Source organism: Mauremys reevesii, linkage group 18 (assembly GCF_016161935.1).
Source record: "Mauremys reevesii isolate NIE-2019 linkage group 18, ASM1616193v1, whole genome shotgun sequence".
Classification (NCBI taxonomy): domain Eukaryota; kingdom Metazoa; phylum Chordata; order Testudines; family Geoemydidae; genus Mauremys; species Mauremys reevesii.
This window is the reverse complement of record NC_052640.1, coordinates 17,248,055-17,274,998: the sequence shown is the minus strand read 5'-3', so window position 1 is coordinate 17,274,998 and position 26,944 is coordinate 17,248,055. Positions and strand designations below refer to the sequence as shown.

Here is a 26,944-nt window from a genome sequence, read left to right as displayed (position 1 = left end):
GCACTTGCCGTGCGAATCAGCTGTTTTATGGTGCAAGCGCTGGGAGCCGGGGGGAGAAAGCGGCCACATGGTGTGCCCAGGGGAGGAGGTGGAGGCAGAGGTGAGCTGGGGGGGAGCAATATTTCCCCATGGGTGCTACAGACCTGGAGCACCCACGGCGTCGGCACCTATGCCGTTGGAGACTGGCAGCAGGGGCCGACGGTGATATGTGGTGTTTTGTTTTAATATTGATAGATTCCAGGGCTAGAAGCGACCATTGTGATCATCTAGTCTGACCTCCTGTATAAACACAGGCCAGAGACCTTCCCTATGTAATTCCCAGAGCAGAGCTTTTAGAAAAATGTCCAATCTTGAGCTAAAAATGGTCAGTGATGGAGACTCCCCCATGACCCTCAGTAAAGTGTTCCCATGGCTAATATGGACATTTGCTCCCAGGATGCAACCCGACATCACTAACTTTGTTCGGTGGCCTGTGTGAACTGCTGTCTGATCATGACACAGCTGCCCTGGGCCAGGTCACAGCAGTGATCTAGAGATGAGAGGTTCCCCAGCCGGTCATTGTAGATGGCGCTGCCAGGCAAGGGCCATGGAGGAAAAGGCAGCGCCCACCCCAGGACGGGCAGGGGAGGGGTGACCGTGGGAAAGAGAGCAGCGTGTCGTGTGGGATTTTTTTTTGGTGGGTTGAAGGTTTTTGTTTGTAAACTGCTCCAATAAATAAATAAAAGCAGGGAGAAAAATGTGGCCAAACCAGTAAAGTAGCTACCAGCAAGCCCACCCACACCACTGGCTTTGCCCATCGCGGCTGACCTTCACACAGCAGCCAGCAAGCTCCAGGAGGGAACAAAGTCGCCTGTCAGCACTAGTAGCGTTCCACCAACCCCCAGTGCTGAGACGCTGCTGCTGCTCCCGAGACGGCTCACAAAACTCCCACTCCTCGCCCCAAGCAACAAACCGCCTCGCACGAGCTCGTGGCCGGCTTTGTCCTTTTGCAGCCCCCATGGCCTTCCCTCGGCCTCAAAGCCGAGGAGCTAGCGAAACACACAGCAAACCTGCTTGAGCCCCTGTTGATCCAAGCTGCAAGGCAGGCAGGTGTTTGCCGGCTTTTACAGGAACCAGCTGCAGTGGAACCTTCGAAGAGATGCTGAGAAAGGAACATGTGGCATCTGCAACAAGTTCCCTGCTATGAAAACTGTTCTCCCCTCAGCCAGCCTGGTCTCGCCCGCCCCTTTGGTGTGTCTGGTTTGATTTTTTTTTCTTCCCGGCTCTATCTGTGAAACAGAGTCAGACGGACTCATTCCCGTGCTGCCATGTCTCTATGGGCTGTGCACCGTGGCCTGTAGGTTTGAAGTCAGGGTCCCAGTGCCCACAGGTCAGCCTGGCAGAGTGGGCTGGCTCGGAGGCTGCTCAGGATGTGCCATGGCTCTAGGACAGAAGTTCCCAAAGTGAGGAGCACACACTCCTGGGTGACCAGGTTAGTGGGGGCGTAAGGCCCTGTCTGCCCATCTCGGCCCCTTACGGCTGCAGCTGCCAGCCAGCAGGCCCCATCTGCTGGCATGGGCTCTGCGTCTGCGAGCGGAGAAGCAGAAGGCTGCAGCTTGTGAGTACTGACCCCTCTGTTGGACAGCGCATCCCCCTGGCCCTTCATTGCAGCCCCAGGGCACAGAGCCCCGTCCACATCCCCTGCTGGACAGAGCCTGTGCGGGGCATGTGGATGGAGCCATGCTGAAGGGCTGGGGTCAGGGGCTGTGTCCAGCAGGGGGCCAATACTCCTGGGTGTGCAGCCTTCCACTCCCCTCCTGACCTGCCCACCAGCAAAAGAAGTGTGGGAACCTCTGTTCTAGGCGGAAGAAGTCACATGGACAGAAGAGTCCCTCTCTTCTCCTCCTTCCCCCCATGCTTTCCCCAGAACGTGGGCTGCAGAAGGAGGTTGGCTGGACAGACCACAAGTGCATTCTGGGAGCCTGTCCCCCCAAGCTGGATGCCTTAGTTCAAGGAGCCCTTCCCCAAACCGCCAGTGTTCAGAAAGCCCTTTCCCACAGCGCAGGCTGCCCAAAGACACGTTCCCTGCGCTAGTGAAAAGAGACAGCAGCGAAATGAGGAGGCTGGAGGATGGGAACGTGTCCCAGCACCCATGTGAGATTAGCCCCAGGATGAAGTTTATACCCGAGGAATGCTGGGGGGAAGAGGGACACCGTTGGAGAATTGATCAGCGCGCTCGCATTCGCTTCAGTGGAAAGGGCTTGTCCGTTGATCAGTGACATAGTCTTCAGCCTTGGGGGGTCCTTCTGACACCCAAATGGCAGCAGACATGGGCCTAGTCCAGAGGTGGGCAAACTATGGCCCGCGGGCCACATCTGGCTGGTGGGACTGTCCTGCCTGGCCCCTCCCCTGCTGTCCCCCCTTCCCCTGCAGCTACGCCGCTGCATGGCAGCGCTCTGGGCAGCGGGGCTGCACGCTCATGCCGGGCAGTGCGACAATGTGTCTGGCTCCGGCCGGGAGGCGCGGCGCCAGACATGCTGCTCTGAGTGGCATGGTAAGGGGGTTGGGGAGTTAGATATGGGGGCAGGTGGTCCTGGGGGGCAGTCAGGGAGCAGGGGGCGGTTGGATGGGACAGAAGTTCGTGGGGAGGCAGGGGATGGGGAACAGGGGGGATTGGATGGGGGGGTGGGGTCGGGGGTTAGGGTAAGGGGTCCTGGGAGGGGTGGTCAGGGGACAAGGAGTGTGGGGGGATTGGATGGGTTGGGGGTTTTGAGGGGAGCAGGAAGTGGGAGGGGGTGGATAGAGGGCGGGGGCCAGGCTGTTTGGGGGGCACAGCCTTCCCTACCCAGCCCTCCATACAGTTTTGCATCTCGATGTGGCCCTCGGGCCAAAAAGTTTGCTCTCCCCTGGCCTAGTCCCTGTGGTTGATGCAGTGCAAAAGAACATTGTTGTCCTCCTGGTATCCTCAGGGCTTTTCCATATAACCAGTGGCTTTAGGGGGCTCTGGTGACTTTTTTGCACTCCACACCACCTCAGCTGGTAGGACCTCTTTCTGAGCGAGGTGAGGTTGGCCATGATTTCAGCTATTCTACTCTTTCCTCAACAGCCCATGCAAAGCGTCTTTCATAGCTCTGTGGCTAGCCAGCTCAGGTGCCTAGATAGCCCATGGGTTTCAAAGGAAAGGGCTGTTAAAGGCTTTGATAACCTTAGCTGCAAAGAGAAGATGGAAAGGCAGAATATCCCCTGTCCATTCCCGTGCTGAAGTGGTTGCCCTCTTTAATCTCCACCCCTCGAAGTTGCTCTTCAAGGCCCAGATTTGTAGCAGTGTGACTCTTCCGTTAGCTCAACCCTCCCTCAGCCAGGCCAATACCCTTTTGATCTTCAACTACTGGAGCCAGAAAAGATCATTTCCTCCTTTCTGATATATGCGTCGTCTTTGCTAACTAACTTAGTTCCATGCTGTTCTGGCTTATACAAGCTAGGCTTAGTAATTACCTTCCTCATTCAAGCGGGGGTGAAAACCTGCCCTTCCTGTCAGGAGCAGCCATTGGAAAAGGAGCGTGTGCTCTGTTACCCTGCCAAGGTAGGAAAGGGGAGTTCTGGGTGAGGAGCCATAACGCACAGCAGAGAACAGACAGCACGCACCCCTAGCTAACATATGCACCCTAGTGGCTTAGGGCCCAGCTGAAACCCACAGCCAGCAGCCCATGACCCATTTGGGGTTGGGGTGAGCTGGCCAACCTGGTAGCCAGGCCCCCCTTTTTATGGTGGTTTGGAACTATGCCGACTGCTACCCACAGAGGAAGAGGCACCATAAACCTACACCCTGCACTAATGCACCTACCTATGGGTGACTGAGCCTGTGTTGTATGTAGTGAGAGACCTGTCAGCAGCCATTTTGTGAGGCAGAGCTGGTGCAGCATGTCAAAAGAGAAATACTCACTGTGCTCTCTCACAACCTAAAAAATAAGTCATGCAGGCTGGAAGGATCTGTTTGCTCTTCCGCTGCAGAAAAACACATTGGTGATGCCTCCAGTCACAGGCTCCCTAGGTTCCTAAGCGTAAAGACACTCTGAATGTCTGCTCTGGTTAAGGCACATAATGCCCCTGCACATTTTTCAATTAACTCTCTTTGTGTGGCTAGAGATTGCAGGCAACCAGGGCCTGCTCCAGACCCCAGCGTGCCAAGCGCGCGCTTGGGGCGGCATTTTGCCGGGAGGGCGGCAGGCGGCTCCGGCAGACCTCCCACAGGCATGACTGCGGAGGGTTCACTGGTCCCACAGCTCCGGTGGACCTCCCGCAGAAATGCCTGCGGAGGGTCTGCTGGTCCCGCGGCCACAGGCACGTCTGCAAGAGGTCCCCCAGAGCCGCGGGACCGGCGACCGCCAGAGCACGCCCTGTGGCACGCCGCCCTGCTTGGGGCGGCGGGATTCCTAGAGCCGCCCCTGCAGGCAACACTTACTTAGTTTCCTCCCAGGTAAATTAATATTTGAGGGAGAGATTTTGAAAGGCACAAAGGAAAGTTAGGCACCCAACTCCCATTGACTTTGTCCTTTAAAAACTTCCCCCAAAACCTTAATGGGAAAGTCACTAGCCTCTTACTCAAAACCACAACCGAGCCAAACAACGTCAATCCATGATACGATACCTTCCAAATACGATAATCCAAAGGCTGATGTATGTCCTTGGTTATTCTCAGCCCCAACTCCCATTTAAAGGAACGAACCGGAATAAGGGAGGGTGCTGGCTGAAGCACTATCTCTGCAGAAACTGAAGGACAACTTGGCTAAAACACTGATAAGAATGAGAAGACCTGGAAAAACACAGGTTCAACCGGGCTACTCAAATGGAGGCACCTTCTGGTCTGCCTGTCAGGTAGTGTAGAATAATTGGTTCCGTTTACTGGAAGTTCTGTCCCAAGGGAAGGGTGAATTCTCTGTCTCTTAACGGCTTCATATCTAGACTGGATGCCTTTCTGAAAGACTGCTTCAGTCCCACACAAGTTATTGCGCTCAATACAAGGGGAACTGGAGGAATTCAACTGGCCGGTGACATACAGAAAGTCGGCCTAGATGATGTAATGGTCTCTACTGGTCTTCAAATCTATTGAATATTCTGATGTCTCTTACAACAGTGTAATTCCAGGGACTTCCGTGGAATGACTCTGGATTTCCACTGGGGTAACAAAGGTCACAATGTGTCCCATGGTAGTAAGAGATGGAAAACACCTATTAGATACGGCATCTGTCCCTTTGTCAACGCTGGAGCTAGTCCCCGGCTAGCAGACGGATTACATCCTAAATGAACACTTCACTTGCGCATAGTCCTTGTCACACCTTGCCTCCCAAATGCAGGAAGCTTTGTATAAATAATAGTTAAGCTAATTCTATTTGTTACCCTCTTGTTTTATTTGTCACCAGCTATTCTATTCGGCAGTCACCATCTTGGTAGTTTAATGGGAACTGAAGGTTTTTTGTTACTCAGGTGAATACGCAGCAGATGGCACATGGTATGCTGCCATCAGCTGTTTTCTGTGATGTGCTGTAGCTGTTAGTAATTCATCAGCACGGTCAGATAGGTGGTGTCTTGTTGATACCTGTTTGCTTGAGAGTGGAGGCTTTTATCCTGTCCGCTCTTTCTCCAAGGTGTTAAAATGTTGACACTGTAAGTCCATGACACCCGCTTCAGAGGAGCTCTGGTTAGCAGCTTACGCAGGGGAAAGCCGTGCCATTGACTCCCAGAGTCGTTACTCTAGCCCGGCAGGAGGCGTGTCTGGGACTCAGTTACCATTCTAGGCCCACAGGAGTCTGTGGCACATTGGGGATTTTGTTAGCAGAATTTGATCTTTTTCTGTGCTGGTCTGAACAGCCCCGCCCCCGATGGAACCAGCCCTAAACTCCAGAATCAAATTTGGGAGCCTGTGGGAATCGCTGTTACTGATGGAACCCAGGGCAAGAGCCAGGCAGGGACAGGCGAGAATGGGAAAAGGGGGTGAGTGAGATCCCCCCACCACACACACGTACTTTGGAGGGCACATAGAAGCGCTGGGATATGTCAGTTGCAGAATTTCCCCCGCTTTTCTTCAGGCTGGGCAGCGTGAGTGTTTGGGAGTTTTTTCAACTTTTAAGTGTGGGCTGCCATCCCCCGGGTCGCTCTGGGGCGAGCAAGACCAACGCTCAGTTACCGGCTTTAGGGTCTGACAGTCCCCTGGCAACAGGGGCTGGGATCTGGGAGTGTGTGTTTATATGGGTATAAAGTAGAGGGGGAGACTGTTCCCTTCCCAGCTTTCTATTTCAAGAGGATGAAGTCACCAAGGCAGCAGCGTCTGAGCTCAGCGGAGGGTGAGTCAGAGCTGGGATTGATTAAGAGCCGCATACAGCACTGAACAGGAATCTGAGTCCAAACCAGACGACGACAATAGCTCATATTATGAGGCCTTTAATATGACAACGTGGAGGGGCAGGGAAGCTAATTAACCCTTTGCAGTGAGCCCTGCATTAGGCAGCATGGTAGGGTGACCAGATGTCCCAATTTTATAGGGACAGTCCCGATTTTTGGGTCTTTTTCTTATATAGGCTCCTATTACCTCCCACACCCTGTTCCGATTTGTCACATTTGCTGACTGGTCACCCTACAGCCCGGGGATGGTCAGGGCTGCACTTAGAAGGACATCGAGAGGCGGCAGGGGAGGCCAAGCCAGTCAGATAGTTTTGGAACGAACTGACATTTTAAGAAGACAGCCTGGTCCAGGGGGGGCTGGTAATGGGATAAGGAGTCTTGCATGCCAAGATCATTGGCTCAGATGGGGTCCCTGGTTTCATGAGCAGATTTCCACTAGGGCTCCGCATGGCTGAATAGGAGGTGGTCCAACGTGGTGGCTCATCTTTGGTGGCTTTGTTTTTAAATGAGCCTGGGGATGGGGTGGAGCCAAAGTTGTAACGGCAGCATTGCCTCCACGTGCAGACTAGGGCGTCCTACACCCCGTCGGTGTAGCTGGGACCACTAGGCGGTACCCTGGGCTGGCTGCCACCCCAGCATGGCTCTCTGGGCCACCTGCGGTGAGGATGCTACGGAGCCGACTCACCATGGTAGAGACGCATGGCCCATGCCTGGGCAGCCCATCTACAAACCATATAAACTTCCACTGGCCCTGTCTCAGCTGCCTGCAGCAGCACAGGAAGGCAGCTGCTCGGCCTTGAAGTGCCTGACTTGGCCTCACAGGAGGAATTATATAAGAGGCCAGACTGGCCGGGGAATGTCAAAGGAAAATCGCGCCATGGGGCGGCCTTGTACCTTTAAGGAGCTTTTTCTCTCTCTCTCTGTTCTGTTGTTGTAACAGGCGCCTTGCTGGAGGAGCCGAGCTGAACAGGTGGTTTCCAGCCTGTGGGCAAGCCGGCTGCTGGCATCAGTGTTACAATAAGAGTTAAAAATAAAAGGCCACAATCTGTGGGGATTAATAAGAAGCTAAGAGCGGGGGTGACGCCGATATGTAAGGCAAAGGTGGGGGAGAATATTCAACTCTAGTCCTCCTTCGCTCCCTCCTTCCAGCTCTCCCCTCCACGCCTGGGCTCGTCTGGATCAGAGCGGTTTGGCCAAACTAGCAACCATCACTCATTGCTCTCCTGCAATTAGCCCCGGAGCCCCGTATGAAATGGTGGTGGGGCAAAGGAGCAGGACACAGGCAGCCTTTGTAGCTTTGTTAGGACTGAAATCACTTTTCAGGGGGGCAGGAAATGGTTTTGATCCTTCGGTGCTTTCAAAGTCAGCGCCCACAGCCCCGACCCGTTACAGGTGCTGATTACAGGGGGGCAGACTAGGGAGCTCAGACAAAAAAACTCTGGTGTTTGGAATAGACGCTTTTCAACCAGCATTGCAATATTTTCAGTCTGATTTCTCCTTCTCCTGTTGAGCTGTTCTAGGCTGGATGGTCCCCGCTATCATCCTGTGGGATTAGCAGGTATACGATCCCTGCCCCTAGCCAGGTGTGGGATCCTTCATAGACAAAACCCCAGCTAGGTTAATGCTACAGCAGTTGTGGTGAAAGTAGAATCTGCCTATGAGGGGGTTTTGCCCCTGTCTCCAGTGAAAACCTGACGTCTAGATGGTGGCCTGGGCCCAGTGAGGAAAGCCAGCTCCCAGCAGGGTGGCTCATGCATGGTGGGCCTATTTCCATCCCAGAATTCTTTGCACCAGAGCTCCGCCTGGGAAGAGCTGGTGCAACTATGGCAAAAGATAATACGATGTATGTAGTCAATGGGTGGAGCCATCCATGCCCAGCGGGGTGGCACTGCCTGCTCATTCACAGGGACAACCTGTTGTTTAGAGGATCCCCTCAGGGTGGGATTTCTGCACCAGTAACGAGCTCCAGCGCATACAGAAGGGTGCTACTGTCCTTGTCCATTTGCATAGCCTGGGGTACCATTGTTCATGCAGCCCCTTTTCCCCCCAGTGCAGGCTCAGGGCCCGTCCCAACACGCAGCAAGATTCAGGGGGCCCGGGAGAGCTCTGGGGGTCAGGAGGCCTGGGTTCTCGCCCTGACTCTGCCACAGACTTGCCATGTGATCTTGAGCAAATCACTGGGGTGCAAATGGGGACAGAGATACTTGTTCTAAAGCCCTGAGATCACTGGGTGGACAGTACGAGGTAGGCGCACACTGCTACTTACTATCACTGCAGATGCAGCCAGTGTGGTGGAGCCTGCAAAACAGGTTCCAACCCAATTGCCTGTCTTCACATGCTTCTGCCTTGCAGAAAGTTTCACCTTCCTGGCTTGAACTTTCCATATGCTTTGATTCTGGAGGGTTTGAGCAACAACCCTTCAGCCACTGGGGTGAGACATGGGGACATGCCCTAAGGCTGTGTGTGATGTGGTGCCCATGTACAGATGGGAGGGACTGCGCCGCCAAGTTCCAATGGCTTGTTAACTCCAAAGCCAGGACAAATGCTGGAGCTGCTTAGAGTGCAGGTGGGATAGGGAACTACACTCTGCTAGGCGTAGCTCTGGAGACGGTAAGGGAGGTTGCTACATGTAGAAACCAAGGCTTACAACATGCAGACTTAGTTGCACCTTGACTAGCAATTGTAGCCAGCACTCATTGACTTGTGGCCAACAGGCAGACCTGGGACCTCTTATTTTTATCTTATTTTCTTCCTGTTTAAAAAACAAAATACGGAAATTAAATGCAAAAAACTTAATCACACTATTAAGGTTGCACATAAGTAGGCTTGGCAAAATTTGATTTGTATTGATATTTTATAATGTTGGCAGGTAAGATCAGTGTTTTATTTGTAAGCATTTTTTTTAGATTTGTATCTATTTAAATGTTCAGTTGCAAAAAATAATAGGAGGGAGTTACAATTAATGAAAGTGGCTATTGAGAGTCAAACAGTGAAAGCCTTATAACCATTAAAACACACATTGTCAACAGCACATGTCAAAATATATACCAGCCCTCCCAGCCTCGAGGGAGAAGGAAATGGCAGCTGTAAGTCACCTCAGTGTCACTCTGATTCTGGGTGGTTCCAGGGGCTAAAACAGTCCCTAGTTTAACCGAGTTGCCTATGGCCGGCACTGCTGCTTAGAACCATTTTCAGGGTCTGTTATGGCCCCACCCTTCCCTTGCTGGTGTTCCTCAGGAAAACATCGGCATCTGCCCAAGTGATAACGGCAAACGAACAGCAGCATCACCACTACTCCCCGCACCAGGCATCACCCTCACCCCGGATCATACCACCTAGACCCAGCACATACCCCAACACCCCTCCCTTTGGGGTAGCACGTGGGGCAAGTTCTCCCCCCTGCACAGGTGGGAAGAGAGAGAGAGAGCCAAGAGGCCAAGCCCCCCCTGGATGGACCCAGCACATGGCCCATGCTAACAGCCTTCTCCTGTTGCCAGCTATTAGTTAGTCCTATAGCTCGGTTGATAGGAGTCTTTGCTGAAGGTCAGGCTTCTAACTCTGTTGATGGGTCATGAGTGGCAAGGAGGGAGGCGGATACTGCATGCGAACGTTTTTATATATTTTTTCATTTAAAAAAAATAATTGTAGGCACTTACGTACAGTCTTACGGTAAGAGAGTTATTTAGGACCCAGTCACGCACTGGAAAGTGAAGAATTGCTAGACTGACAGCTGACCACCGCTGTAATTTGGCCCCCTTGTGCCTGTGCATTATGATACAATCTTTAATTCTCTGACTCTCCCATCCTACTTTTCCACAGGCCCCCACCTCACTCCGTGCACTGGCTGGATGCACAGGGAAGCAGGATTAAAGTTCCACAAGCTGCCATATACCTGGCATTTCCTAGTGCTCAGCGCTTGGCTTTGTAACCTAAACTTTTGTATACAAGATTGTATAGTTTGAACTTGAGCAGCGAATGCGATAGACTGTCCTGTGATGTAGTTGCACCGTGAGAAGAGAGCTAACACAGCCCCCCCGCTTCAGTCTTCCTTTGCATTTTCTGACTAGTGAATACTTAACCATGGAACTGCAATACTGCATAGAACAGGCCTTTTTGGCATTTAAAGATAGCGGCTTTCCCTAGTTCAACCCTGAACTTCTCTAGCTGCAACAATTAGCTACAGCTGGATGTCCATGCTGCTGCCACAACCCCAGGAGTGTGGGCCGCTGAAAAGCTGCAGACTTCTTGCTCTGCTCACAGGATGTTGCTTAAACTCCCGTCTGATGAAACACTCAGCTGGAGACAGACTGAACTTTCTAGCCTTTTCCTATGCAGACTGCAGTGGGCTCCCCCCACATCCCCATAAATCAACCCCCCACCTCCATGCACTGGTTGAAAAGTGCCTGCAGCCGCTTCTCGGCCAGCAAGAACAATACAATAGCAGCAGCAAAGGGTAAACCTGGCTGCAAACCTGACCAGAAGCTGAGCTGTGCTTCCTGAAGCACTTCCTCTGTCTGCTTTGACTAAATCCAGTCTGGCCAGGCCAAGGGACAAACAGGGGACTGGACGTACTGGGGTTTTCTTTCTGAACAAGGGGGACCTTCAAGCCTTGGGTGCCACTCACATGCCTAGTCAAAATAAGGCATTTGCCCAGCTATAGCTTGTAGTTCTCATAGCACTTAAATACTAATGCATCAGTGCTGCTTTCAACACCCCTTGCACAGAGGGAACGTATCCTTGTCCCCATCTGACAGCTGGGCCTCAGAAATGAGCCCGAGGCCCCATACTATGTCAACGGCAGAGCCAGAAATGGAGTGTGGCCCTCGTGACTGCCAGCCCAGTGCCTTAACCACAAGCATTGCCTCAATTGCAGTAAGTACCCATTGGGCGAGTTTGCTGTACAGTGGGTGCTCTAGCTCTGGCAGGGCTGTATAAACCTCTACATTTCAGGGGCCCTCACTGACCCGGAGAGCTGCATGGGCAGCTTGCACCTAAGTGATGCACATCTGTGTACAATTCTGCTCTTCGTTTATGGTTGTACCATTTGCTGAGCAAGAATGGCTTGTTAATTTCACCAGCAATACAAGGCTGCAGCTGACCAGCTTTGTTCTCACACTGCAGCTACAGTGGGTAGTTATGACACTAGTGGCTTCGGTACCCCTGTCCCCGGTGCTGCACTTGGATCGTCCCAGATCTACAACAAACTCAAAAAGGTCTCGCTACCTTGGGTTTCCTTTGCTAAAATAAGTGGCTTCCGCCTCCCCAGCCCCATTTCGACTGCAGTCGCACTCCTCTGATGACATGGACTTCAGCGTAGGAGCAAAAAGGAACAGGGCTTGGAGAATTGTTATAAAGAGGGTGATTTACAGGGGCAGAACGATCCAAAATGGTTTGGGTCAAGAGATCCCAACTTCAGAAGCAAGGTATAGCACCATCCAGCCTGTGGGGCTGGCCTGCAGTAACTACAGAGCAGAAGGCGGCCTGTTATCACTGGGGTGGTGTGCAGGGCCCACCTGGTTGTTTAAGGGCTAGTGAGAGCTTTCTTTTGGGAGGGGAGGTCAAAGCTGCTGCAGGTACAAATCTTGGCTTCCAGGCTCCGCTTTGCAGTCGCAGCACAGGGTGGTTAAATCCCCAGACAGTCATGATAAGAAATTAACTTTCTGAAGAAAGAGAAAGGAAGTGAGAAATTCCCCTGGCTTCTGGCCCAACCCCGTAACCCAGTGTTGCCCAGTGAAGGTGGTGGACTCGCTTTCCTGCTGCTGGCAGTAGTTACAGTTTATTCATCTCCCCAAAGGAAAAATGTTGAACCTCAGTGTTTTGTAAATTTTTTTTTTTTAAAACCTGCTTCCTGAAATGAGGTTTCCTGTTAGTGTCTCTTCCATTCCAGACAGCCTGGGGGATTTCCCAGCAAGGGTGTTTCGTAATAGACTTCCCAGCGGTGGGTGACTTCAGCTGGGGCCCACCTGCTTAGGCTGGCTGTGAATAAGGCCTTATCAGCTGGACTTTCAATGGTGCTGCGTGCCTGCTGCTCCCACTGGCTTCACAGGAAGCCGAGGTTGCTCAGCACCCCTGCACATCGGGTGATAGGTATTAACAGTCCTCCCAGCTGATAGCGCCTACCTGGCAGGACCACCGGCTACTCCCATGTGGGCCAAACAGCTGATACATCAAGCGATTCATTTTACTAGTTTCACCTTTTTCTTTCCTGTGTGTGAGCTGTATTTGAACAAATTGTGACTCAGCGTCTCTCAGCCACTGTGTAAGGCAACAAGAGCTGGAAGATACCAGGGGCTGGAAAGGCAATACGGACGCAGCTTTGCGCTCTCCGGTAGCTCGGCCACAGGTTGGAACCTTAGAGCCTGTCTTGATTACAAGTTAAGTAAGGAAGGTAGTGGGGCGTTTAGGCAGCTTTCACCTTCTGACAGATGGAGCTGGACAAATATTTTGGGGGTAGTGGTTTCAGAATGGCGGGTAAAGTGTTTGGTACCAAAAGACCCGATTCAATTGTTGTATTAGTTCCTTCATTTAGGCTGTAGAAGAGAGAGACTTGGATCAAAGATTGAACTTGAGGAAGGTTTTGGATCCAGTTCCAAACTTCCCTGCTCCTGCTCTGAGCTGCACCCAAGCTCTGCTTTGCTGTCCCTGAGTGAGGTGCTTTGGCTCCGGCTTCATACACAGTTCTAGCCTGTAGGCGGTTTCTGTTTATCTCAATCCCATGCTGCTGTTGTGTGGCTGAATGAGCAGGACTGAGAGAGCCCCAGTTTGAAAAACATCATGACAATTCATTTGACACGCATTCACTTAGGAATCTTGGCTGCTCTTAACTTTGCAAGTATTGGGGATAAGAGTGGAGATAAGAAATCTACAGTACAAAGTTTTAGACTCGTCTCAGACATAAAGCAGAGTTGGCTGGACTGAGATGATTCTGCTGCAATTGTCACTTCTAACCTGCACAAGGAAAATGAGACGTAAATGGCTCCTGAGCTGCAGTTTGCTAAACAGCAGGGAACTGAATGATATGTAAATTACATGCAAACTATGACTCCACGGCATACAGTGCTCTGTCCAATAGGATTTTATATCTATAGAAACAGGACTGGTTCAGCTGTGAGGTTTTGGTGTTTTGTTTGGAAGCAGAGGGTAGTTCTGGCCTCCTGTTCAGTTCAACAGACTAGAGATGACGGCCACGGAGTGCAGGGAGAGCAGAGCGCTCTACCTGCAGAATTAGCAAGGGAGGGGGCTGTATCAGTGGCTACAGAATGTTAATAGAACTAGGTAATCAGCAGCAGGTGGCTTAGGCAGCCGAGCGCTGGTGATTCTGGTTTTCACAGGAGCTAGAGCAAAGGTCCCTATATAATGTAGGTGGGTGGGACACACACAGTTTGCTCAGGTTGCAGCTTCAATCAAGGTCTGACAGTGAACCAGCTTCTCTGCCCTTCGGCCTGCAGGTGCCTGAGGGGCCAGCAGCACACAGAGGCAAACAGCCCCCTCTGCTAAACATGCACAGCTCCTCTGGCAGGGCGGGCTGGGGGGCTGGAACAGTTTGTGTAGGGCGGGTGCTGAGAGCTATTCAACCAAACTGTAAACCCTGTATATGATGGACCCCATTACAAGCCAGGGGGTGCAGCAGCACCCATGTACCGTGAATTACCACTGAGCAAGGGCACAGGGCTCTGTCCTATTCCAATGCCATGGGGCTAGTAGATCCTAAACTGAAATGCTGCCACCTTAAACCAAAGGCCGTTCTTTCCTCCAAGTAAATCTGTACAGAACCAAGCCAGCTGCAGCTGCCATAAACCTTTCTAGCTACAGCCGCTACCTTGCTGTCCTTAAGTGTACAATGCTGAAGGCAGAAAAACTGCATTCATTCACACCAGCTCCTCCAAGCCATCTTGCTCCTGCAGCCAGCCCAGGGGAGTGGGCACTGCCTGCTGAGGGGAACCGCGTGTGCAAGTAGAAGCCGCTCTTTCCCCACTGACAAAGGGCAAAAAGCTTAACATGGTCTCCTGGGTGAAGTGACACTGCCTCCTTCCTGCCTCTGCCTCCAGCCAGCCTTCCACGCAAACAGGTGAGTCACTGCAGTGGGAATTGTGCCTCACTTAAAACCCAAATTATGTAGAGAGAGCTTTGGGGGAGTGGATTTTATAGCTGCTGAAGGGCTGCTGACCATTGTTTTTCCAAGAAAATCCACATCAAAGCACAGGGCAGATCATCATTATGTAGGTGCCTGCAACCACTAACCTCAGCGCTGTTACAAGCTCTTGCCTGCGAGTTGTTCCCGGCCACTAACGGTAGAAGAGTGGCATGCAGCGTTCTGACAGGAGTTTCTCACGACCACCGCTCCGCCCTCTCCGGGGAGAGTAGGGTCACAAGTGAAATGAGTTTAGCGTGCTCAGCCCAGTCCCTACCATCCGCAACACCAAAGACACACAGGATTTGCAGGCATGGCAAGCTGGCTCCACTCACAAAGGGACCATCACAGAGACTGAGGGGTGTGTGTGTTGGCGGGGGAGTGGCAGAGCTAATGGGAAGGGGGGCCACCCCAGTAGGTTTGTGTGTGGCATCTCTTAAAGCCATTAGATATAACTGAAGGTGGCATCGCCCATGCCCCTGCCTGCCACCCCAGCTCTGCTACAGGGCGATGCTGCAGGTCAGGCTCGAGGTGCGCTGGCAGGGCCCACAGAACCTAACACGGGCTGAGGCTTTTCACAAGCACTAGAAAGGGGTTTAGAAATGTCCTGGCTGCCTCCCTGCAGGGAGTGGGTTGGGCTGCCTGTCAGATGATTCAAGCAGAGGCTGGCAGGTGCTGCGGGAGGTTTCTTTTCTTAAGGTAATTGTGAGCGCAAAGTGCTTCTCCTGCCCCACGCAGGCAGCCTGGCTCCCAGGCTGTGTCTGGAAGAAGTAGGGAGCCGGAGGCGCAGGCTGGGGGAGGGCCACGCCCCACTAAGGAAAGGGAGAGAAGCAGGTGAAAGCTGCTGCAACAGGACAGGTGGACGTGCCTGGCTAGCCCAGCCACTCCTGTGTGGGCCCGGCTAATCCACTCACATGGCAACTTGGCTTTGCACAAAGCTGCTCTGGGCCACGGGTAAGGTGCTGTGGAGCATCGACTAGACAAAGGAATAGGCGGGGGGAGTGGGGGGTGAGAGAAGAGCCCAACTTTTCACACTTCTGGCCTGACTGAGCTGCCTGTCGGCCCAAGTCAAGGGACTCCACAAAGAACGCAAGGGGAAAGGCTGGCAGGGAGTCGGGAAGGAAGGATGCGGAGAAGAATAAACCCATCACACCTGAAAGACACACGCTTTGACCACCGTAGTTCCGTGTTTGAGAGCATCAGAGAAATAAGCATCCAAAGATACCGAGGTGCTCAGAATTGCTCCTACTGATTTGTGCCACACGGGCTCCGGGGACATCAAAACATTGTTTCTTTGTGGCACATCTTGGGCCCTTCCCCCTCTCTACCACTTGCTAGATTCAGTGATTTCTGGTCTTGATCCGCAGCAAAGGCCACCCCATTGACTTGTGAGTGCGCCGTACCTGCAGGATTGCACCCCCACCAGAGACAGGATATACAGATGCTTAACTCTCTCCTTTGTCAAAGGTTCAGTAGGAACACAGTGTTAGTGCAGTCAGTGCCTAGAGCTGTGTCAGGTGGAAGGGAAGGGACGGCCATTGTGCTCTGAATTGTCTTAGGTTTGTGTGTGTTTAACTCAGACATTTTTACAGCGAATTTCGCACTGGCAAAAGATGTGGGCCTGCCCGTGCTGGAGCGTGACTCCCTCTGTTTAACCACAAAGCAAGGGCCGTCCCGGCAGTGGCAATGCAAGGTTCTTCTCATCCTAACCTCGACCTGGGGTGCATGTGTCACCTGTACGGGAGGGGGGAGAATCGCTTGGTGCCAGGGGCCCAATTCATTATTTGGCCTGATTGCCAAGGGAGCAGCTCAGTGTTCATTTCTCTTAACTGGGATGGTGGCTTTTGTTCAGGGAGATCCTGGAATTCATTTTAGGCCACAGAACAGCTATTGGCTAGGAATGCCACTCGGGCCAGTGTGAATCTGAACCCGCTTTGTTCACACAGCGGTTTGACAGTGCCTTGCAGCAGTTTAGCTTAAGTCAACTGGGAACAGGTTTAAAGCAGAGGAAGCTACTTGCCCACCCAAGTAAGTGGCTTGCACCTATTTACATGTTCTTAGAGCTGGTTTAAGTTACACCAGGGCACCTTTCTCCTACAGATAAGACCTCAGTAATGACTGCACTGGGCTGATTTCAAGCCACACACACAGGTGGAGAGCTCCAACTCCCCAATAATCCCCAGCCCCCCTTAATGTTGTTTGCATGCAATATGACAGAGTGGTCTATGCCTGCCCATCCTATTGCTTCATACCTCTGATTTGTAAGCGGCCTCCTCACTGAACGATTGTTCATTGTATTGGTCAGGTACTTCATTGTGCCACTCGATGGAGGCTATTTCGGCAAGTTGCTCAATGAACTGTTACTACAGTGCTGCTGTGAAATCATACCCGAAGCACAGAACTTTCTCTCTAGGATTGCAAGTGCCACCACAAAGCAGCAGAGAGGTACAGTATTATCTCTCACACTCGCTTAGGCATGTCTTACACCTAGTCTATTTAAATAACCCCACTCATTTCCCTCCTCCTCCCCCCCTCCCCCGTGTATTTAGTACAAAGGTAAAGAACAACAGAGGTGGTCACCGCATAACAGTACCCGGGCCAGTGAAAGCACCCAGAGGGAGAATAGAGAGAACAGACATAATGGGGCTGTACAATCAGAGTAGCAGACAGTCCCCACGTCACAGAGCTTACAGTCTAAACCAGTGGGTCTTAACCTTCACTGCAGCCTGCACCCCTTTGGCTCTCAGAATATGTTCTCGCCCCCTTACCAAAAATCCTTGAAGTAGGTCAGTGCTTTAAACCTAGATATATTTTTTTGTTTGTATATTACAGTAATCACTAAAAAATGGTTCATGTTAATAAATACGTAGTTTGATGAAACAAAAGAGCTGTACTTATGTGCCTGTGCTTAATTTGTGTTTTCGATGATTTACCTTCTAAAAAAATCTGGCATGTCTCGCATCCCCCCAAAGAGCATTGTGCACCCCAGGTTAAAAGCCACTGGTCTAAACAGACAAAGGACATAAATCCTGCAATGTTTTACTCTTATCTAAAACGAAACCCAGCCTTTGCTTTGAACCCAATTTCCAGTCTGAGGATCCGTCCACCATCTCCAATGTTGGTTTACTTGTAGTTGTTACCTGAAGTTCAGGCTCTGTATTTGCTATAATTTGAACTAACAGCACATATCCAGCCAGCCACTGAGCAAACTGCCCGTGTCACTGTGTTGCAAACTGAAGTTTTTTAACTCTAATGCATAAGTGGTGCTTGCTGTGACTGAAGTGTCGTGGGTGAAGACTGCCTGCCAACAGCCAATCTAATTCTCAAACTTTTATCCTTCTATTTTTGCATTTGTGTTGAGGAGTTTAAAAAGACACAGCTACGGTGAACTCTTGCAAAATGTATAAAAATGCCAGCCTGTAATGGAACTGAAAGATACGCAGGGAAACCAGGTATGACAAGATTTGTGAGCTTTGCAACCACATGTATATTACAACGGTTATTAAACAGGAGAGCTCAGCAAAGATTTGCCAGGAAAAAGAGCTAGAAATTTCAGTAATACACAAAGAAAGTCAGTTTCAGGGAAATGCCACAATGTTTCCTGTGCCAAGATTTGGACACAAGTTTATTCTGTTCAAACTTACACACTGCAAACTATTTTAAAACAAAAAAAAAATCCCCATTCTTTTCAAGCTAGTTTGAACTTCCTATAATTTACAGAAAGTCATAATCATATCCGAAAGAGTCCAAAGTCTTTATAGTCAGATCTGCTAAAGTATGGATGAATCATTTCCTTGTACTTTGTAATGCCATAGTCCTAGAAAATATTTGAATAAGAGCAGTCACAACGGCAAGTGTTCAAAAGGAAATAAAAGCTTTTAATGAAAATATTTCACCAAAAGTTCCTAGCTGGAATTCTGTATAAATGCAGAGTTCTTTTAAAACAAGACACTGTTACTAGAAATGCATTATTTACAAATCTGATTGCAAAAGCATGACTCAGCTCCTGAGATGGAGTAAGGAAGGGATTCCTGCTGATTCAAAATGTCGAAGGAGCAGTGGAAAAGAACTGTTCTGTAGGACCAGTACCTCGCTGGGCCACGAGGATGGGAACAAACGGAGGGTGTAGAATATTAGGATGTTAAGAAGGTTAAATGCGATGGGCTGATACAAGTCTCTTCTTCCTAAAATCTTTAGTTTGGAAACACCTTAGTGTGTGTGTGCCCGGCTCCTCTCAGTAATTAATATATGTGGGGCTGATTCTGGAAGGGATTTAAGCAGCTGAGGTGAACAGGTGCGGGATGTGCATGCCCCTGGATATCACAGTATCCTAATGAGGGGTCTCTAGTTGGACACCGTAACCAGGAGGTATCAGATGGACGTGATTTCTGGGACTGTTGAAAGCAGGGCTCTCTCTCGCCTAGGAGAGCAGAACTCAGTCCTGTTACTCTGCGATGACAAGGACAGGTTTAAAAACTAAATCTACGTTGCTGCTTCTTACTAGTCACTTGCCCCAACTGGAGGCTACCCATCAGCACTGGTGATAAGGACGGGCTTCTGAACTGGTCCCATCAGTGCCCCGCTGCCGAAGGGCCAGAAGGGGACACAGGTGTTTCAGTGGCTACCAAGAGAGAGCAATAAATGGGCCAACATGGTGGCTTAACTGCTCTGCAGTGCCAAGTGGAGGCTCTGGATCAGGCTGCCAGTCCTGAACAGCTGCTTCCCAGGCTGTGGCAGGGTTTGGTTAGCTGCAGACACAGCTGGTTCAGGCCCATGGGTTTATGCTGATTGCATTAGCGAGCAGTACGTCTAGGCTCCAGAGGCAGTCCTTGGGCGGAATAAGGGTGGCTGCACAGGGGCTCAAAAGGGAACGGAGGTGGCGAGAGGACAAGAAGTGGCACCCTGGGGTTCCAGCAAAGAGCTGGGGGGGGGAAGAGAAGACTAAAGCAAGGGGTACAGCATCATCACTGATTTCCACCAACTCACTCAGCTGGCAGGGACCTGTCTCATCTGGAAGCGACTCTCTGAAAAAGGAGCTCGCTCACCACGCCTGTTCCTGAGCTCCTGTCCCGACAGGAGATGATTCTGCTTAATCTGCCGAGCAGCGAAGCAGACAAAGAGGCCCTAGATAATCAACAGTCTGAAAGAGTAGTGGGGGTGCCCACTTCACGGCTGTAAAACCCACCCTAACCCAGGGCTTCGAGGAAGATGCAGTTGGAGGAATGTAGCTCGCTAGAGAACAAAGCCGCATTAAGGAGCTTTAACAAAGCAGTGATTTTCTTCCCCACTAGAAGGGTGGGCCAGTGCTTTGCCTCCCCAGGACAGCCTGCCTTTTAGGCCCCTTGGGGTTGGTGGAAGGCTCTTTTTTGCTGTTCTGCTCCAGTGACAGGCTCTCCACTCTGCTACCAGGAACTGAAGTCCCCAAAGCCTGTGCTCCTTTTCTCTTTCTTCACAGCTGCACTGGTTGAAGGCCCCTCATCATCTGCTGTTCGTTTTCTGCAGCCAAAATGAAAACAAATATCAGTGACTGCTAATGTTAGCTGGATTCCTTTCCCTTCCAAGTGTGATTTAGAATGGAGCTAGCCTGTCACATACAAATTAGAGAGACGCTTTGGCTGCAGCACTGAGATGTGGTTTGCCGGGGGTTGAAGATGCAGGGGTTTGGTCCAGCTCATTAAAGAGAGAGGGGCCACTTAAAATGTTGGGAATGGTTCCAGGTTTGGATTTTGAACACTCCCGAAATGTGGAAGGGATGGCGGGGGTTTGAAGCTATGGCTTTGGTTCGGGCCCAGCACATAGGAACACGGGCAAATCGGAAAGCACGAGCCTGTTTGCTCACCTTCCTATGGAGTGCTTAATGCTTTTAAAAGCAAAAGGGTTTTGCAGTTAGCTGGGCACAGTGCAAGAAGTGGGGGGCTGTGTGACATTTCCCACCCCTCCCAGTGCTGCCAAATGCATGATCCAGACCAACAGCAGCCCGTGCTGCTATTCCTGGCATCTCTCGAGCAGAGCCTATGAATCATGCAGAATTTTACTTGATTGCCAAGTCCCATGAGGTGGCCAATAGGGATCAGACGGAAACCACCAAAGGTGTCATTGGAGACCAGTGTCACACATCTTACAGAGAAAACTGCAGGGATGAAAGCCATTGGGAAAAAACCTCAGGGAACCGGTTGGCCCACTCAGCATAGACTATTAATCTTGCAAAATTTCCTACATGTTTCTATAGTAACCACAGCGGAGCAGGAAAGCAATTTTAAGTTCAACCAAATTTCAACACAATTTTAAAACAGAGGTGAACAGCAGCATGTTCTAGCTAAACTTCTAAAAGACCCAAACGATTAACAATGTACATGTGCTGGCTAAACTTACAGGACACATTTTCAACTGAATGGGCACCAAAATCTCCCAACTGCACAGGCATACAGGCCTGTCAGCAGCCGAGGTCTGTACATACAAACACATGCTTTTGTGTACACTACGATGTGAGAGCCACATTTGTGGGAGGATTTGGTAGAAGGCTGTTCAAAACTTGGCAGTACAAATTCTTTTTAATTTTCCAAAATAGTTGAAAAGCTGGGCCAGGGTTTGGCGCTCGCCTCTGGAAAGCTAAACTACCAACAGTACAAGGTGTGTGCAGGGAAATGGTGCTTTAGGAGTTCTGAGTTTCCCCTTCTGCACTTTTACTGAGGAGACTGAATTCAGGTCCTGTCCAGGAAGTGATGGACAGGCTCCTCCACAGAGATGATAAAAGTGTTTGTAACTATACACACACACACGCTGTTAATGATCAGCTGTGGCTTTTACACTGAGCCTTTAAAAGAAATGTTTGCTGTTTTTATCCTTAAAACAATAGGGCCAGACACTGACTGCTGTGATTGGTACACGAATGTTCCTAGCAAGGTCCATCGGCATCAAACAAACAGCTGGTAAGTGACAGTGTCTCCCATACAACACGGAGCCGTAGCGCTAGTGCCAGAGAGGAAAGGGGAGTTCCCCAAGCAAGACAGCACAAACACTGAACAAAGCACAGTTGTGCAAGGGACTTACGCTGCAGCCATATTAATATACTTCCCAATGCCTGGCCGGTAAGTTTTGGGAGCCTGGCTCTCTTTCTTTGGCAGGACAGCCTTAGTCTTGGTTTTGGATGCTTCCTCCTCTTGTCGGGCCTTTTCTCTCTCTGCAGAGATCTGAGAGAAATGAGTATTAGAAGAATATGTTACAAGAGATTAGTTCAAAGAAAAGGCGACTGTGTCCAAGCGCTGTGTAGTGGCAAAGCACTATGCAATACCTCGCTGCCATGACTTACAGTGCATGCTTGGCTAACAGTGCCTCAAGGAATGAATGGTCGATGACCATCACTCCACTGCAAGTGATAGGCAACTGCCATCAGGAAGGCAGAGGTAACACTGGGGGACATGGGGGAACCTTTATAAGTCTGGTGTATTACTCTCCAAACTACTATCCACTCCAACACTAGCATGTTTCTAGCAAACGAGACAGCCTCAGATTGCAGCTGTTCAATCTTTGCTTGTAAACACAGGTGAAATCACCCCAGGGGAAGACAAGAGAGGCACGCGACATGGGACGAGTACCAATTCCCAGAGAAGCAGACGGGGCTACAGATTAAAGTTAAATATTTCTTTGCAAACCTATCAAACAGATGATTTCCTCCTCACCTGAGCATCTGCCTCTTCATACGGATCAACAAAAACAGTTATTGATTTAATTCGTATTTCCTCCTGGAAACAAAAAATTAAAATTAAAAAGGTACCAGAAGCTGCTAATTGGGTTGGTTTCATTTTCCTGAAGGTAACTTTTAAAAATAAGCAATAACAGGCTGCATTGCATTCAGAGGACACACACACTCTCCCTTTGTTTGGTAACCCTTTTGGTTTACGTTTATGTAGTACCTTGGGACGATCTGTTTTTGGATCGCTGTCCACATTCTCCATAGCTGTCAGAGCCTCAAAACCACCAACCACTCTAAAACAGAAGAAAGGACTTAATTTCCAGCTGTACCAATGGAACATTAACCACTCGTTCTGGATGGTGATGCAGCAGGAGTTTCCCCTCAGCTTGAAAAGAGACAAATCCACACTACATGCTCTTAGCAGTCCGAACGGCTGACAGATGTATAGAAACCCAGGCAATGAGTGTCCCAACATGGCCATGTGGGCCAAAGCAAAGGTTTTAAAAACAAGAACATTCTTAAAGGAAGGAGATAAAATCAACACACTGGCAAGTCATTTGAGGTCTGTTAATATTGTGACAAACCCCCTAAAATAGTAGTTGGGAACAAAGGACTTAATACTGGTTTGTCACAAATTATAACCTACCGCAGCAAACTGGTTTTGCTAGAAGCAAGATAATTTCTTCTAGCATTATTAGGCACTTTCACTCTAACAACCACCCCTGAATCTTTATAAATCACGAATAATAAAGGCCCCATCCAGCAAGGGACATAACTACACACTTGGCTTTAAACACTTGAGTATTCCTGTTGAATTCACTGGAACTGCTCATGTGCTAGACGTTAAACATGTGCTTAAGTGTTTTTCTGGATTGGGGCCAAAGTGCAAGAGGTAAAATAATTCAATAGAAGGGTCCGAATTCAGTCATCAGGAGGTTTTGATGGAAGAGGAGGAGTTAGTTGCCCTGTGCACCCAGAAGCCTCCTGCTGAGGAATTTTAGCAGTGTCAAATCACCTGTTCCAATTCTTCACTCAGTGCCGGAAAGGGGACAGACACTGCAAGGATGAAATAAAACTCCAGGTGTAGCGATATTTTCTCAGTACCCAATTTATGGCTGTCTGATTTAAGTGCTGATCTTTCACTATGGTGAAGTACACGACGTGCACACATTTAACAAGTCAGACTTGATGATATCTGATCAGAATAAAAAGACTTCAATTTGTGAAGGCCAAATGCTGGATCAGTATGAATTAAAACGAGGGTCACTGTGAAAATGATGTGACTTTGGATTCTACCATAAAAGTCCTCTAGAATCAGCAATGTTGTTGTTAAAACTGATATTCAGAAGTGTGATAACACAGGACTTGAATACAATGGAGGTAATTCTAAGTCTAAATGGAGGGAGATATCTGCAGTGAGGAATAGCTGGGAGACCTGCAGAGAATTAATCTCAACTCTTTCACTTGGGGGAAATCTGACCAAAAAAAGCACTTAGTACAGACAATAGACCCAAATTAAGTCTGTCTCAAAAGCAAGTAATAAAGTAACAGACCAATATAGGTACAAATACTTTTGCAGAAAGAAAAAGGTGTTTAAGAAAGAAACATTTCACTGTTATTCTAAAATCTGAAAAGCTCTATAAAAAAATGGCATAATGACTCCATTAAAGAGATGCTCTTATGGAGTTATACCCTATAGGCACAAGAACACCTTAGCAATGTACTAGGAGCAGTGTTATAATGAAAACCAGAACGTTTCACACTGATTGGAGTGTTCCCTCCAAATCTAATGCTCTATTGTGTTCCCTTAAATTACAGTTCCTGCATGGAAACACAGCCAGATCAGGCAGGGTCACACTGAAGCTTTTACAATGTCAAGCTGAGCTGGAGAGCAGAGGTTTACCAGGGTCTCTTTTTCAGTCCATATATAAAAATCTGGGGCCCATTTCAGTACTGGTGTTCTCTGCTCGGATAACTGGGCGTACTTGCTAACTTTACAGGTGCAATTTTGGAGGTCACTTTAAATCTCACAAGCTGTTAGAAAATAACATCACACGAGTATTCTTTGTACTGTGCTTAGCTAAGAATCCTTCCTCTGACTTCAGTGGGCATTGGATCAGTATGCCATATGTACAAGGGTTTGTTAATGCTGCCTATAGCTGCTTCACTCAGAACTCTTATGGCTGTTTAGCTTTAAATGTTACAGACTTCCCTTTGTGCTGATGTGTTTTCTCTTCGGAAGGAAAAAGTTAGTCTAGCTACCTCTCCATGTGGACAGAGGGAACATTTTTGGTAACAAGGCATTTGGGGACGGACGGACGGACACACAGACACACACATAAATTTGTCATCCATGTGAAAACAGCAACAATAAATAAGGAACAAAACTGCTTCGGTAAAAAATAATTTACTTGGTTTTGTTCTTTGCTTTGGGCTAATTAAAAAAGTTTCTGAATCAAAAATATGGGAGGGCTTCTGTAAAAAATATCTGATAGGAATTCTGGTTTTCGCAGGGATGGAACTTTTTAAGTAACTGTCACTCAGAAAACTGAACCATGTTATAGATTTAAGGCAGCTTTATGACAATTATTGGGATTTTAAAAAACACTTAAGAATTAAGTCCAAATTCCTGTATAGCTTGCATTAATTCTGTGCTCGGGCAGGCAAAATGAGAGTTCAGTTCACTAACGAAAATCACCATGTAACACAGGCAAAACCACGTCTCCTTATATAATTCTCTTTTTTCCATATCATGGATTCTCGATTAAAACCTCTAACACACCAGGCATTAGCCTAACCCCTTCAGATGAGAATGCCTCAATCAATAAGCAAGTAGTATTAAAAAGTACTTTGGTGTATTACTATTCATTACATATTGGTGACATATTACATGCTATAATTTCCGCGTCCTTGCAGACCTTTGACAGATATTCAGCTCTAACCAGTTCTAACAAGACTGGAAATTATTTGGGACAGCAACAGGCCTTTCTTCATGCTGATATTATCACACTGTTTTTCAAAGAAGTCACTACCTCTTAGGGCAATTAAAATGGTTGAAATACTGTTTGGTGATGAAAGAACTGTATAGCAAGCTGACAGCCTAGTATTTACATTGTTCACACACTTCTTGTAAGGGTTACATGAATAAAATGCAATTGACCAAAACCAACTTTGTTTGTACTATGGGGATTCTGAGGAGCAAATGTTTTTTCCCCTATCTAAGGCCTTGTCTACACACAAACACTGTACCACTTTGGCTATACCAGTGGAGGTAAAGCAGGACAGCCCCCCTAGTGTGGACCCAGTTATATCACTATAAATGTGCTTATAGCACCATAGCTTAGTCCCATATAGAAAGAGAAATAAGTTATACTGGTATAAAGTACCTTTATACTGTTATAACTGCATCCACACTACTATTGGTACAACTATCCAAAAATAATCACATCCCTAACTTACAGTTTAACTGATACAAAAACTGTGGGTAGACCAGGTACAAAGGGACAAACAAGACAGACCCAGCCAGACAGAAAATGACAAAATTATCCAAGCCAAAATAATTTCTAAATATTTGCAGCACAATCTTGCTACAATTATTAATTTTGTTGCTGCTGCACCGCTTCACAAAATCTCTCAGTTTCAATCCTCAAGGGTCTTATCTATATTTTACAGTTAGATCCCAGCTTCACATGGATGTTAAACAAGAAAGAAATATTTATGCAGGCTGGAGAAGTCTCAGGTTGTTTTTTTTAAACTCTAGGTAGCACCCAGGGGAAATCTTCCCAGAGTTCCACAGAGTTTCCAAAACCCTGCACACACTTTTGAGAGTTTATAGCAGAAACCCAATTTTCATCTCCTCCTCCAGGCTGATATCACAGATTCACTTATTATGCTGAAAATTAAACCAAACTCTAAAGATATGTGCTCTGTATTCTTAATTGCCCCTGAAGCAAACTTATGATTTGATACAGGAAGATTTTCTAACCAGTAGTTCCATCCATTATCTTCTAGTGTTTTCATGGTAGTTCAGAAGCAGCCAGATAGCTGAGCACTGGAAATCTCAATGAAATAGTCCCTTACCCCAAGGCTAGACCTCCTACAATATTAATATATTTTGCTGGTATTTATGGATCTTCATCTTTTGACAAGATGAATGAAAAGTGATTAGAAATTTTCTGTTGCCAGTCCTTTTTCAAAGTCTGAGGGCCATTTCTAATGCAACTAGTTTAGACCCCATACATGATCTACTTTTACATATTTATCACGGTGGGGGGGCGGAGGAGGGGGGATGAGAGATTGTACTCCAGAATCCAAATAGCCTCAAGGGTTTTGTTCTTTTTCAGAGATCCATCACCCTGTTGCCCCAAAATTATCCTTATGTAGAACCTATAATATTTTGAAATCTGCTACCATTTTTGTTATTAACTAGTGTTGTTAAAGTCTGACGTGAAATAACAATGTCTACCTGGCCTGGGACAGATTTCCAGACTTCAGACACAAGTAGAGCTCAATACTGCCTACACTTACTAAAGAAGGGTGGTTGTGTAGTAAAGATGCTAGATTGGGATGCAGGAGATCTCGGCTCAGTTCCCTGCCACAGACTTCCTGTTTGACCTCAGGCATGTCACTTACTCTCACTCTGCCTCAGCTCTCTGTCTGTAAAATGGGGGTGACCCATCCTCTCTCACCCCCCCACCCCACCCCGCTCTATCTTGTCTACTTCCATTGTAAACTCTAGGGCA

General features: G+C 48.8%; 1 protein-coding gene across 1 annotated transcript in view; it reads right to left on the bottom strand.

Moving 5' to 3' along the window:
• Window positions 1–18,106: 18,106 nt before the first annotated feature.
• The window catches only part of PPIL2 (peptidylprolyl isomerase like 2), a 122,998-nt gene continuing 114,160 nt past the window's right edge, over window positions 18,107–26,944 (bottom strand). The window contains exons 17-20 of the mRNA XM_039504387.1: window positions 22,423–22,495; window positions 22,189–22,251; window positions 21,560–21,699; window positions 18,107–20,005 (exon numbers count right to left, since the gene is read on the bottom strand). Of these exons, the coding sequence (XP_039360321.1) occupies window positions 19,912–20,005; window positions 21,560–21,699; window positions 22,189–22,251; window positions 22,423–22,495 (370 nt within the window). The 3' untranslated portion in view covers window positions 18,107–19,911. The remainder of the gene's footprint in view (window positions 20,006–21,559; window positions 21,700–22,188; window positions 22,252–22,422; window positions 22,496–26,944) is intronic.